Source organism: Cervus canadensis, chromosome 1 (assembly GCF_019320065.1).
Source record: "Cervus canadensis isolate Bull #8, Minnesota chromosome 1, ASM1932006v1, whole genome shotgun sequence".
Taxonomy (NCBI): domain Eukaryota; kingdom Metazoa; phylum Chordata; class Mammalia; order Artiodactyla; family Cervidae; genus Cervus; species Cervus canadensis.
Genome location: NC_057386.1, coordinates 42,723,491 through 42,736,066, shown reverse-complemented (window position 1 = coordinate 42,736,066; position 12,576 = coordinate 42,723,491). Strand labels below are relative to the sequence as shown.

The following is a 12,576-nucleotide window of genomic DNA, read 5'->3' as shown; positions in this document are numbered from 1 at the left end:
CCCACCAGGCTCCCCCGTCCCTGGGATTCTCCTGGCAAGAACACTGGAGTGGGTTGTCATTTCCTTCTCCAGTGCATGAAAGTGAAACGTGAAAGTAAAGTCGCTCAGTCGTGTCTGACTCTTAGCGACCCCATGGACCACAGCCTACCAGGCTCCTCCATCCATGGGATTTTCCAGGCAAGAGTACTGGAGTGGGGTGCCATTGCCTTCTCCAAGAAGAAAAGATACATTTGGTAATAGAGAGCATAGTTAGGAGAAAAGTCAATGATGAAGATTATACCAAATTTCTTTCTATTTGACAGGTTGAGAAGGATGGGATCCTAAGAAAAATATAAGTAGTCTATGACTTCACTTTGCTTGGATAAAGCAGGCACTGAGACGTTTACATATTGTCTGATTGATTTCTGAGCACTGCAAACATTGGACAAAGATTCATATGATATCAGTCATCTGTTTTTTACCCTTTCCCCAGGAATACATCTAAATTCTAGGGAGCTTACATAACACCCAGGGAGGGGGGCTGCACAAACTGTGAATAAATCAGTTCATTCCTCCACTGCAACATTATACTAGCAGCCGACGTGTGTAGTCTGTGCAAAGCTAGGTTTCATAAAAGAACTGTGGATGTTGATGGCTTTGGGTTCTGACTCATCTTGCTTCCTTTCAACATTCTTAAAATATTTATCCAAGGATAATGGTATTTTGGCTTTCTTCTTTTCGTGACCTCAGAGTTAAAACAGGGCTCTGCTTCAGACTCCACACACACTCCTTTGTCAATCGTGAACCCCCTAGACTCTGAATCAAAATGACAGGTGTGCCTCCTGGCGCCACCTATTGGTGGCAGGCAGAATTGACATGCTTCGGCGTCCGCTGATTTTATGATATATGCAAATTTCCAGGTTGAGCATCTAAGTAAAGGAGCGTCTGTGATCTCAAAGTGATCCAGCGACATTTCCCTTTTTTTATTTTCCTCTATCATGAAGGTGTGGCGGGGCACCCTGGCCCGCATGCGGTACAAGAGGACCAAAGCAGCGCTGACAATTATCAGATATTACCGTCGCTACAAAGTCAAGTCCTACATCCACGAGGTGGCCAGACGCTTCCACGGCATCAAGACCATGAGGGACTATGGCAAGCACGTGCAGTGGCCAACCCCGCCTAAAGTTCTTCACCGTTTCGAGGAGGTCCTACAGGCCATTTTTAATAGGTAAGAATCTGTTGATATGTGCAGAATCCGTGTGTGGCAGTATACTTACTAGATAAAGTTACAAACCTGAGACCATGACATTAGCTCCACTATTTGCTATAGGACATTGGTTTTTCCCAGGTGGCTCAGACAGAAAAAAATCTGCCTGCAATGCAGGAGACCCAAGTTTGATCCCTGGGTGGGGAAGATCCCCTGGAGGGGAGGGCATGGCAACCCCCTCCAGTATTCTTGCCTGGAAAACCCCATGGACAGAGGATCCTGGCGGGCTACAGTTCATGGGGTCACAAAGAGCTGGATACAACGGAGCAACTAACACTTCCATTGGCTTTTACCTTGTATCTTCACCTTCATGATTTCACTGTCAAAGGGCATCTGCTTACCCCCAAAAAATAGAACCATCTACTCATTTTTCCTGTAGCAGTAGTCAAGCTAAGATAAGCTATTAGCATGATGTCTCTACTTTCTTTTATTTTTTGCTGTTACAATTACCACATATCACTCACACTAGGAAGTCTGTTATTCTTTCAGAGCAGCAGTTCTCTGTCCACACCTGACAATCACAAAGAGTTTGTCAAACACCCCGAGGCCCAGGTCCCACCTCTGAAAAGTCCTGTTTAGTGGTGCTGGGGAGCACAGCCCAAGCGGAGGTCCTGGGTGATTTTAAAATAAAAGGAAGAAAACACTGTTATAGAGCAAGCTATTTGTAAAAACAAATAAGTAAGTAAATTAATTAACATCCATGTCACATTTGATACCGTCCCAGCTAATCTTCATTTTTTTATAAACTGCCCTGAATCTGACTTTGCAGTTATTCATAGCTCCTTTCTTCTTGTTTTTTTTTTTTTTAAGCTGGTTTGTTGCCAGCATGCACCAGATATATTTAGCTATGTCTTACATACAGCATCTGGTTGTGTGAACTAAGTTGGATGTATGTTTTTAGTCCCTAAGACGCGTCTGACTCTTTGCAACCCCATGCACTGTAGTCCACCAGGCTCCTCTGTCCATGGGATTGTCCAGGCAAGGATACTGGAGTGGGTTGCCAGGTCCTTTTCTAGAGGATCTTCCTGACCCAGGGATTGAGCCCAAGTCTCCTGCATCGCAGGCAGATTCTTCACCTCTTGAGCCATTGTTGTTCAGTCCCTAAACCGTGTCCTGCTCTTTGTGACCCCATGGACTGTAGCACGCCAGGCCTCCCTGTCTGTCACTATCTTCCAGAGTTTCCTCAGACTCATGTCCATTGAGTCAGTGATGCTATCCAACCAGCTCATCCCCTGAGCCTCTGGGGAAGCCCTATAAACTAAACTCTGCTAAATTGCTTCAGTCGTGTCTGACTCTTTGTGACCCCATGGACTATAGCATGCCAGGCTCCTATAAGCTAATGGTTCTCAAATATGGTCATTTGGCATCATGATATTCTACCAAGTACGCCATGAACTGATTGATGTATTGAATGTAAACTGGTGGCAGATATCAAAGATTAAAAAAAAAAAACTCACGGGAGGAAAGCTCTTTAATATGTATCTCATTTGCTTTCAAAAAAAAAGATTTGTTCATACAAAGAAAAAAATAGAACAGTAGAAAATAACTGAAAGCAAAAGAACCTCAACCCTCCATTCTCCAGTGTAACCCATAAATGTTAGCTGTGAATCGTGGCAGAGCCTTCTTAGTGCACAGATAAATTCTTTTCATGAATTATATCATCTGTCACCTGCATTTTTTACATAATCTAAAAAGTAAGTCTGCAATATGTAAATACATGCTCATTTTTTTAAGTGACATAATATGAAATTTTATAGGATATAAAGTTGAAATCCTCCACACTTTCTCTTTTCTTTCTTTTCCCTAAGATAAGCACTCATTAACAATTAGTTTGTACCCTCCTAAATCTTTTTCTTTACATTTAAAAGCATATAATACACATATAAGAGAAATATGATATAGTGGTTAAGAACATGAACCCTGGAATCTAGCTGCCACTGGCTAGCTGTGTGACCTTGGGCAAATGAATTAACCTCTCTGTGCCTGTTTTCTTATCTGGAAGAGGGCCATTATCATAGCACCCGCTCACAGGGTTCTGAAAGAATTATGAGTAAATATACATAAAGCATTTCAGATAGTGCCTGCACATAGTAAGTACTATGGAAATGTTTGCTCATACTCCCTGAGTTTCTTTCCCTCTCTTTCTTTCCACAGTTCAGTTCAGTCGCTCAGTCGTGTCCAACTCTTTACGACCCCATGGACTGCAGCACACCAGGCCTCCCTGTCCATCACCAACTCCCAATGTTTATGCAAACTCATGTCCATTGAGTCGGTGATGCCATCCAACTGTTTCATCTTCTGTCGTCCCCTTTTCCTCCTGCCGTCAATCTTTCCCAGCATCAGGGTCTTTTCCAGTGAGTCAGTTCTTTCCATCAAGTGGCCGAAGTATTGGAGTTTCAGCTTCAGCATCATTCCTTCCAATGAATATTCAGGACTGATTTCCTTTAGTATGGAATGGTTGGATCTCCTAGCTGTCCAGGAGACTCTCAAGAGTCTTCTCCAACACCACAGTTCAAAAGCATCAATTTTTCGGTGCTCAGCTTTCTTTATAAGCAGGAGTCTGTATGTGGCTGTATGACTTTACTTAAAAATAAGTCTTGGAGACCTGTCCATCACAGTGAATAAAGATCTATGTCATAATTTTAATGGCTGCAAAGAATTATTGATTTTGATAATGTTGCAGTGTAGACTGTACAGTCTTGTTTTTTAAGGCGTGGAGGTTTTATGCATGGCCTAGAATTGATTATTTTGTGTAAAATTCAGTTGATTTATTCAGCAGATATTTACTCAGAGCCTGCTGTGTCAGAGCCACTGACCTAGGTTTCGTGGATACAGTGATAAATAAGAAAGCTGTGAAAGACCATCCCCAGCCTTCTTAGGGCTTATAGTCAACAAGCATTTTGAAAATAATACGTCTGCTCTGTCTGTTGATTGTACACACACACACACACACACACACACACACACTGAATCTTGCCAATTGGATTAATCTAGTTCAAAGGCATTGTTTTTCTGTAAAGGGCCAGATAGTAAATATTTTAGGGCTTATGGGCTCCACATGGTCTTTGTCACATAGTTTTCTTTGTTTTGTTGAACACGTAAAAACTATTCTTAGCTCCACGGGTGAGTTTTGGCACGGGCTGTGGTTTACAAACCCCTGGTCCCATTGTTGCATGGTATTTAACTGATCCTTGCACTTTTGATCTGTGGAATCCTGAGAGAAATGTGTTCAAGGATTTTGGTCTGAATCGTGGGGCCTCTTTTTCTTATAATATCTCCATGTGTCTAGTCGTGTATCAGCCCTCCTCTCGTTCCTCATAGCAGTTCTTTTTCATCCTGGGAAGGCCGGGTACCTTCCTCGCGCCCAGCTTCTTCCTGGGGTCAAGGCTGCAGAGTTTGGCGGGGGCAGCTGTTGCCTGCTGCACGTGTTTAGGAGATGGAGGTTTGCTTGATCGGGAGGAGAAATGTGTGCTCATCCCCCGCCCTGCCCACCCGCCCCCCAGGTTGGGTGGGTCAGATCTGAATTCCCCAGCACAGCTCTCTGCCAGCGGCCCCTGGGGTCAGTCTGCAGTGGACCCGGTCCTGGGCTGCTGTGGGCAGTGAAGAGGGGACAGGCTGACCTCCGTGGCCCTGTGGGTTCTGGCCCCAGCTCTCTCCCTGACACCCCCTCTTCGGTCCCCCTGCCACAGGCTCCTGCTCCAGCTCACAGGACTCCTTGCTAGCCCCCTCAGACACCAAACCAGCTCACACGTTAGAATCTTGGCGCTCGCTGTCTTCTCGGCCTGAAGCACTCCTGCCCAAGCATCCATACAGCGGGCTCCGCCGCTTCCTGCTCATCTGTCTTTGTCAGGGCGCCTTCCAGACCACCCTCGGTGTTAACACCTGCTCCCTGTTCCTTCCCTGTGGCACTCCTCTCCCCCATTCCTCGGCTTCTTTTCTTTCACGGCCCTAATCCCACCATCCACACTGTGTGTTTACTCACTCTCTGATTTCTCATCTGCCTCTGCTTTCTGGGGCTTCCCCGGTGGCTCATTGGTAAAGAACCCGCCTGCCAATGCAGGAGACATAAGAGATGTGGGCTCAATCCCCAGGTTGGAAAGATCCCTTGGATGAAGGCATGGCAACCCTCTCCACTGTTCTTGCCTGGAGAATGCCATGGACAGTGGATCCTGGGCAATCCATGGGCTCACAAAGAGTCGGACGTAACTGAGCAACTATCACTAAACCCTGCTTTCTAGAACATCACCTAGCACCTAGCAGAAAGGATCTTCGTCTCTTTACAGCTGTGCCTCCACTCCCTAGAACAGCATCTGAAGTGCAGTGAGTGCCTAGGAAACATTTGATGAATGAATGAATGATGAAGCCAGAGTTCCTGTGCCCTAACTATCAATATTAAGAGAGTCCATGTATATCACTAAGTTCTGGTTGCTTCCAAAACATGCAAACAGAAGGAAGTTTTACAAAAATCTCTGTCCACATAAAACTGTTATGTGTTTTAACACATTCTATGTGTATTTTGGAGGCTTTTTTTTTTTTTTCAGGGTAATGTGGAAGTAATTTAATTCTACTTAAAGGCAGCTTCAGTTATTTTTGAGAATGAATAGCATGGTATTTTTAAAGTCTAAAACATTTTGTTTGTTTGCTTATAGATGGAGAGCATCCCAACTTATCAAGACCATACCTGCTTCAGACTTGCCTCAAGTTAGGGCAAAGGTTGCAGCCGTGGAAATGTTGAAGGGTCAACGGGCTGACCTTGGGCTCCAGAGAGCCTGGGAAGGCAACTATCTTGCTTCGGTAGGTCCAGGAGAACAAAGTGGGATCTGCTTCTGCTCCTTTAACAGAGAAAGAGGAGACATTTCCTCCAGGAATTTCTATAAAGACTAAGACACCTTCAGAAGCTAAATCTTATGAGAGACACTGGACTAAAGATTGTCCAGCTTCTAAGTGTACCATGAGTATATGTCCCTCACTTTAAAGAGAATTACCAGGACTTCCCTGGTGGTCCAATGGTAAAGAATCTCCCTTTCTAAGCAGGGCACGCAGGTTTGATCCTTGTCTGGGGAAGTAAGATCCCACATGCCTCAGACCAACTAAGCCCACGAGCCACAACATTTGAGACCGTGAGCCACAACTAAAACCTGACACAGTCAAATAAATATATATGAAACCAAAAAGAGAGAGAGCGTGTTCTCTGCCTTCTATCCATATGAATTAGGTACATTCAATAACCTGGCTTTGATCATTTAAACCTTCTCTTGCGTAATTCAGCAACTATTTTTAATTACCCACCTTTGTATCAATAATTCCCAGAGCTGTATTTCATCCTCTCTCCCATTCTTGATTTTTAAAATATTCTAGGATCTTTGGTGCTAGAATAACCTTTTAGTAGCTTATCGTCTGGAATGGGAAGGTAAAAAAAGGACCTGTGTGAAAATACATGAGCAGAGTTATAAAGTAGTAAAAGATGATGTTTTCATCTAAAATGTTAAGCATACACCTTTTACCATGTTTCCTGTTTCTTTCAGAAACCAGATACACCTCAGACCTCAGGCACATTCGTCCCCGTTGCGAATGAACTGAAACGGAAGGACAAATACATGAATGTCCTCTTTTCCTGTCATGTCCGTAAGGTAAGGCAAGCTTGAAATGGACCTCCTTGGAAAGAAAAGACTGCTTCAGGTGAAACTGACTTAGCTATGACCACAGCGAAACAGAACAGTAGGTCCATAACTGGCTACATCATCCATGGGCTCTACCTGTATATATGGTGAGGCATTGATGGAATGACTGAAGTGACTACAATATTAGGGTTAGGCTATAAAGTCTAATTAGGGGAGTAAATATGTTTGTTAGCCAGGCAAGAGGAAATGTGGACATACCCCTAAGAATGAAGAGCAAGAAAAGTGGTAGCTACATGGGTAAGTAAATACATAATCTTTTTCCTATCACTTAATCTCTTTAAAAGATCATTGAGTGTACTTCAGTGTTCCTAGCAGCATTCTTCACAGCTGCTAGGTGGAAACAGCCCAAATGTTCATCAATAGATATACAAATAAAGAATACATGTATCCATTCAATTGAATACCATTCAGCCATGAATAGTATTGAAAAATAGCTTTTCAGCCATGAAAAGGAATGAAATACATGCTACAATGTGGATGAACCTTGAAGATATTATCTAAGTGATAAGACACAAAAGAACAAATATTCTTTGATTCCACTTCCATGAAATATCTTAAAACAGTCAAATTAATAGAAATAGAAAGTGGAATTGTGGTTACCAGGGGCTGGGGTGAGTGGGTAGTGAGGGATTCTTACATAATGGATGTTAGCGTTCAAATACTCTGCGGAAAAACAGATAACTCAACATCAACTTTTAAACAAACTAGAGAGCAGCCTGTTTTAAACTTCAAATGAAATGTCACCATGGAAAGCTTGCTGGTAGTATCTTGGTAACCAGAGCGTAGAGTCGAATTCTGAACTCTAGATCCAGAAATTCTATTTGATAGTATACCTAGAGTTCATGAGGCAACCAAGAAGTGACTTTTGCTAACCAGATTCACACACCCACACAAAACAGTATAAGCCATGATGCCAGGGTTTGAATTTGACAAAGGAATGTACCATTTTAGTGAATTCTCATATCCATTATCTAGGATACTTCCTTTCTAGTATCACGGTCAAATTAGTCATCGGGAAAACTGATCAGAGAGAGCTGGATGGTTTTAAGAATTACATCATCTGCTTAGAAAAACCTGGCATCCCTGATTCTGTCTTTCCAGCGATAACAATTTGATGTCTGACAACATGTCTCTCCCTAGGTCCTACTGCAACAAAAAAAACAAACTGAAAATGTTATAGTCCTGCTTCTGTATTTCTAAGTTAAATGCAAAATAATACACTGTATTTCTTCACATCATAACTTAGATAATGTCATCTTTAGGAACTTTCCAGTCCTCAAGGACATATGTAGGTAAACTTGATATGATTTTAGTCAAGTCCTCTTCTTCTTCATGTCTTGGTTCTTTCTGAAACAACCACCTTCCATAGCTACAGCTATAAAAAGGCTTCCCAGGTGGTGCTAGTGTGGTAAAGCACCGACCTGCTTAATGCAGGAAACACTAGAGACATGCGTTCGATCCCTGGGTCAGGAAGATTCCCCTGAAGGGCATAACAACTCTCCAGTATTCTTGCCTGGAGAATCCCCATGGACGGAGGAGCCTGGCAGGCCACAGTCCATACGGTCACAAAGAGTCAGACATGACTGAAGTGACTTAGCATACACACACAGCTATAAAATGTCCTTTAAGGTGGGAGACCTGTGCAAATAGTAACTATCACCCAAAATGTGTTTTCTCCTGATCTGCCTCCAGGGAAACTTTATCTCTGGCCCCCTGTAGAGCTGATGAAACCTACAGACAAATCCCTAGAAGTGTTCAGGCAAGAACAAGATAACTAGAGATTTTTCTCTGGTTGAGGATTTTAGCTTGGGTAATAGAAGAAATCAGATAAGAGCTCATCTAACACTGAATCTGTGATCAAGTTTTTCTATTACTGTATGAATCTAAGAGGAAGAAAAATTGTGTCCCTACCTATGTTAGAATTACTTTAAATAAATCTGAATTTATAAATTCACATAAGTATTGAAAACATTTGTCTTTGCCGTTTTGATTTAGCTAAGTTATGCAACTCAAAGCTTTTCCTTCGTTACATTAATGTCCTTTCCACTCAACTTGATTCATGCATTAAGAATGATTTGAGCTGCTAAACCTCAGGGTAAAGACTTATAACCTGTGCTCCTTAGAAATTATATTTCTGCAAAAAAAGAATGTAATATTTCTAAACAGTGCTTCAGTGGAATTGTTGCTTTGAGGGTTTTGTCTGTTGGTTTCCAGGTTAACTCATGGACATATCATCAGAAGGGCTAGAGTCTCCACTTGAGCACTCCTACTGTTTTTCAAATCTTGTGTGACCTTGAGAAACGATGCAACAAGTTGTTTTTTTCCATATTCGTTTGCAGCACACTTAATCTGTTTCTCAATGTGATCTCACAAAAGATGAGGAGCCCGACTTTTACTTGCTATTCAAATTCCATGTTAGAGGTTCTTTGTTTTCCATATCCTAAGATGGATACAAATGACTAGTGTTCTCCAAGAGGTTTTTCACAAACCAATGTTCCTTTAAATATGAATTTTTTTTAATAGAGTTCCATAACTAAATGTATTCAGGAAAAAAGTGTGCAGGTGTTAGTCGCTCAGTCATGTCTGACTGTTTGCAACCCCAGGGACTGTAGCCCGCCAGGCTCTTCTGTCCGCGAATTTCCCAGGCAAGAATACTGGAGCAGGTTGTCGTTTCCTACTCCAGAGGATCTTCCCAATCCAGGGATCGAACCCGGGTCTCCCACATTCTTTACCATCTGAGCCACCAGGAATGGATGGGTTAACATGCTCTTAAAATGCAGAATTCTATGAGCCTTTGATGTATCCATGGGCTCTGAACACCCCAGGGGAGGCTGTGGTTAGCAGTTCCTCGAACCAACTTGACTTGGAAGCCTGTCTCTCACAAAGCATTGCAGGAGAGTGTGCAAAACAACTTAGAAAAACGTTTATGCAGAAACTCTGCAAGCACCTTGTTTCAAGTTGGCTGACAAGTGCTAGTTCTCTTTTATGGCAAAAAAAAAAAATGTTGCTGCGTGAAGTAAATCATTACTACCAAGAGTAGTTATTATTTTACCACATAGACTCTATTCTCATCTTAATTACAGATACCGTTTTTGTCAAGTTTAAGACTGGAAAATATGCTCTGATTATAAAGGAAATGTTTAGAGAAAGGACTGATTTCTAAAATGATGAGGCAAAGGGGAGAAGACAATAAAATTCAAACTAAAACTTGAATTTTAGTTGGCTATATCCTACCTAAAGCAATATATTCCACTATATCCTAGCCTGGGACTTCCCTGCCACTCCAGTGGTTAAGACTCTGTGCTTCCGCTGCAGGGGGTATGGGTTTGATCCCTGGTTGGGCAACCAAGATCCCACATGCTGCATTAAGAGGCCAAAAAATAAAAAAATAATAATGAATTTTAGAAGATATATATATATATATATATATATATAAAAAACACATCCTTATTTCATTTAGCATAAGTAGACTTAATGTAGAAGATGCAGGTTTAATGAGATACTTCAGGGAGTTTAATCTGAAATACACCTGCCCATTGTATTAGGAAAGGAACAGAATGAGTTGTTTCAAATAGGGGTTAACTTTTAACAGCTTTATTGAGATATGGGGCTTCCCTTGTGGCTCAGACTATGAAGAATCCACCTGCAATGCAAGAGACTGGGGTTTAATTCCTGGGTTGGGAAGAGCCCCTCGAGAAGGGAATGGCAACCCACTCCAATATTCTTGCCTGGAGAACGCCCTGGAAAGAGGAGCCTGGTAGGCTACGGTCCATGGGGTCACAAAGAGTCGGACACGACTGAGCGACTAACACTTTCACTTTTCATTGAGATAGATTCACTTAACATATCATTCACCATTTTAAAGTATATGATTTTAGAGCGGGGTTGAATACCCATCACTAAAACCAGTTGTCGACAACTTTCATTAACCCATAAAGAAACCCCACACCCCTTAGCTGTCCCCCCACCCCAAAACCTCCCCTTTCCCCCAGCCCTGTGAAGCCACTAATCTATGCTCTGTTTCTATAGATTTGCTTATTCTGGACATTTCATATGAATGGAATTGTATAACACATGGTCCTTTGTGACTGGCTTCTTTTACTTGGCATGCTATCAGGGTTCTTTCATGGTATAGCAGGTATCAATACTTCATTCTTTTTATTGCAAATTATATTCCATTGTATGGATATATCACATTTTATTTATTCATTCCTCAGTTAATGGACATTTGGGTTGTTTCTACTTTGTAGCCATTATGATTAAGACAGCTGTTAACATTCAGGCACAAGGTTTTCCGTGGATATGTTTTCAGTTCCCTTGGGTATATACTCTGGAATTTCTGAGTCATGTGGTAATTCTGTTTAATGGTTTCAGGAGCTGCCAGACTGTTTTCCAAAGGGACTGTTTCATCTTAGACCCCCACTAGTAGTAATGAGGGTTCCACTTTCTCCACACCCTGGCCATCACTTGTTACTATCTATCCTTTATATTATTGTCAACCTAGTGGGCGTGAGGGTGTTTTTCTGATGGCCAGTGATGTCAAGCACCTTTTCATGTTTTTCTACAGGCACATATATATCTTCTCTGGAGAAATGTCTCTTTAAATTCTTTACCCATTTAAAAAAAATTTTTTGGTCTTTTCCTTATTGAGTTATGTACTCTAGATACAACATATATTCTTTATGTATTCTAAAAAAGAGGTTTTTTTCCAGATATATGATTTGCAAAAATTTTCTCCTGTGGGTTGCCTTTTCACTTTTGTTGTAGTGTCTGGGTTACATTTTTTTTTGTTCTTTAATTCTTATGCGTTTTTCTTGTTTTCCCTGATAAATTGTAAAACTGTGACCTTTACATTATAAAAGTCCACAAATCTGAGAGCGCCTACTCCTTTTCCATCTCTTTGCATCCAGTAGAATGGTCACAGCTGGACGACGTCTGTTATAGGATTTGGCTCCACCACCAGTGTAAGTTCAGTCACTCAGTGGTGTCCAACTCTTTGTGACCCCATGGACTGCTGTACATCAGGCTTCCCTGTCCATCACCAACTCCTGGAGCTTGCTCAAACTCATGTCCATCGAGTCAGTGATGCCATCCAGCCATCTCATTGTCCCCTTCTCCTCCCACCTTCAGTCCTTCCCCACACCAGGGTCTTTGCTAATGAGTCAGTTCTTCGCATCAGGTGGCCAAAGTGTTGGAGTTTCAGCTTTAGCATCAGTCCTTCCAATGAATATTCAGGACTGATTTCCTTTAGGGTGGACTGCTTGGATCTCCTTGCAGTCCAAGGGACTCTCAAGAGTCTTCTCCAATACCACAGTTCAAAAGCATCAATTCTTCACCACTCAGCTTTCTTTATAGTCCAACTCTCACATCCATACATGACTACTGGGAAAACCATAGCTTTGACTATTTGGACCTTTATTGGCAAAGTAACATCTCTGCTTTTTAATATGCTGTCTAGGTTGATCATCGCTTTCCTTCCAAGGAGTAAACGTCTTTTAATTTCATGGCTGCAATCACCATCTGCAGTAATTTTGGAGCCCAAAAAAATAAAGTCTGCCACTGTTTCCACTGTTTCCCCATCTATTTGCCATGAAGTAATGGGACCAGATGCCATGATCTTAGTTTTCTAAATGTTGAGTTTTAAGCCAA

At 42.0% G+C, this 12,576-nt stretch overlaps 1 protein-coding gene across 2 annotated transcripts in view; it reads left to right on the top strand.

Annotated features, from left to right (window-relative positions):
• MYO1D (myosin ID) overlaps window positions 1–12,576 on the top strand; it is a 351,718-nt gene that overhangs the window by 205,402 nt on the left and 133,740 nt on the right. For both annotated transcript variants that reach the window (XM_043480702.1, XM_043480703.1), the window contains exons 17-19: window positions 984–1,207; window positions 5,896–6,040; window positions 6,772–6,876. In XM_043480702.1, coding sequence (XP_043336637.1) covers window positions 984–1,207; window positions 5,896–6,040; window positions 6,772–6,876 — 474 coding nt within the window. The remainder of the gene's footprint in view (window positions 1–983; window positions 1,208–5,895; window positions 6,041–6,771; window positions 6,877–12,576) is intronic.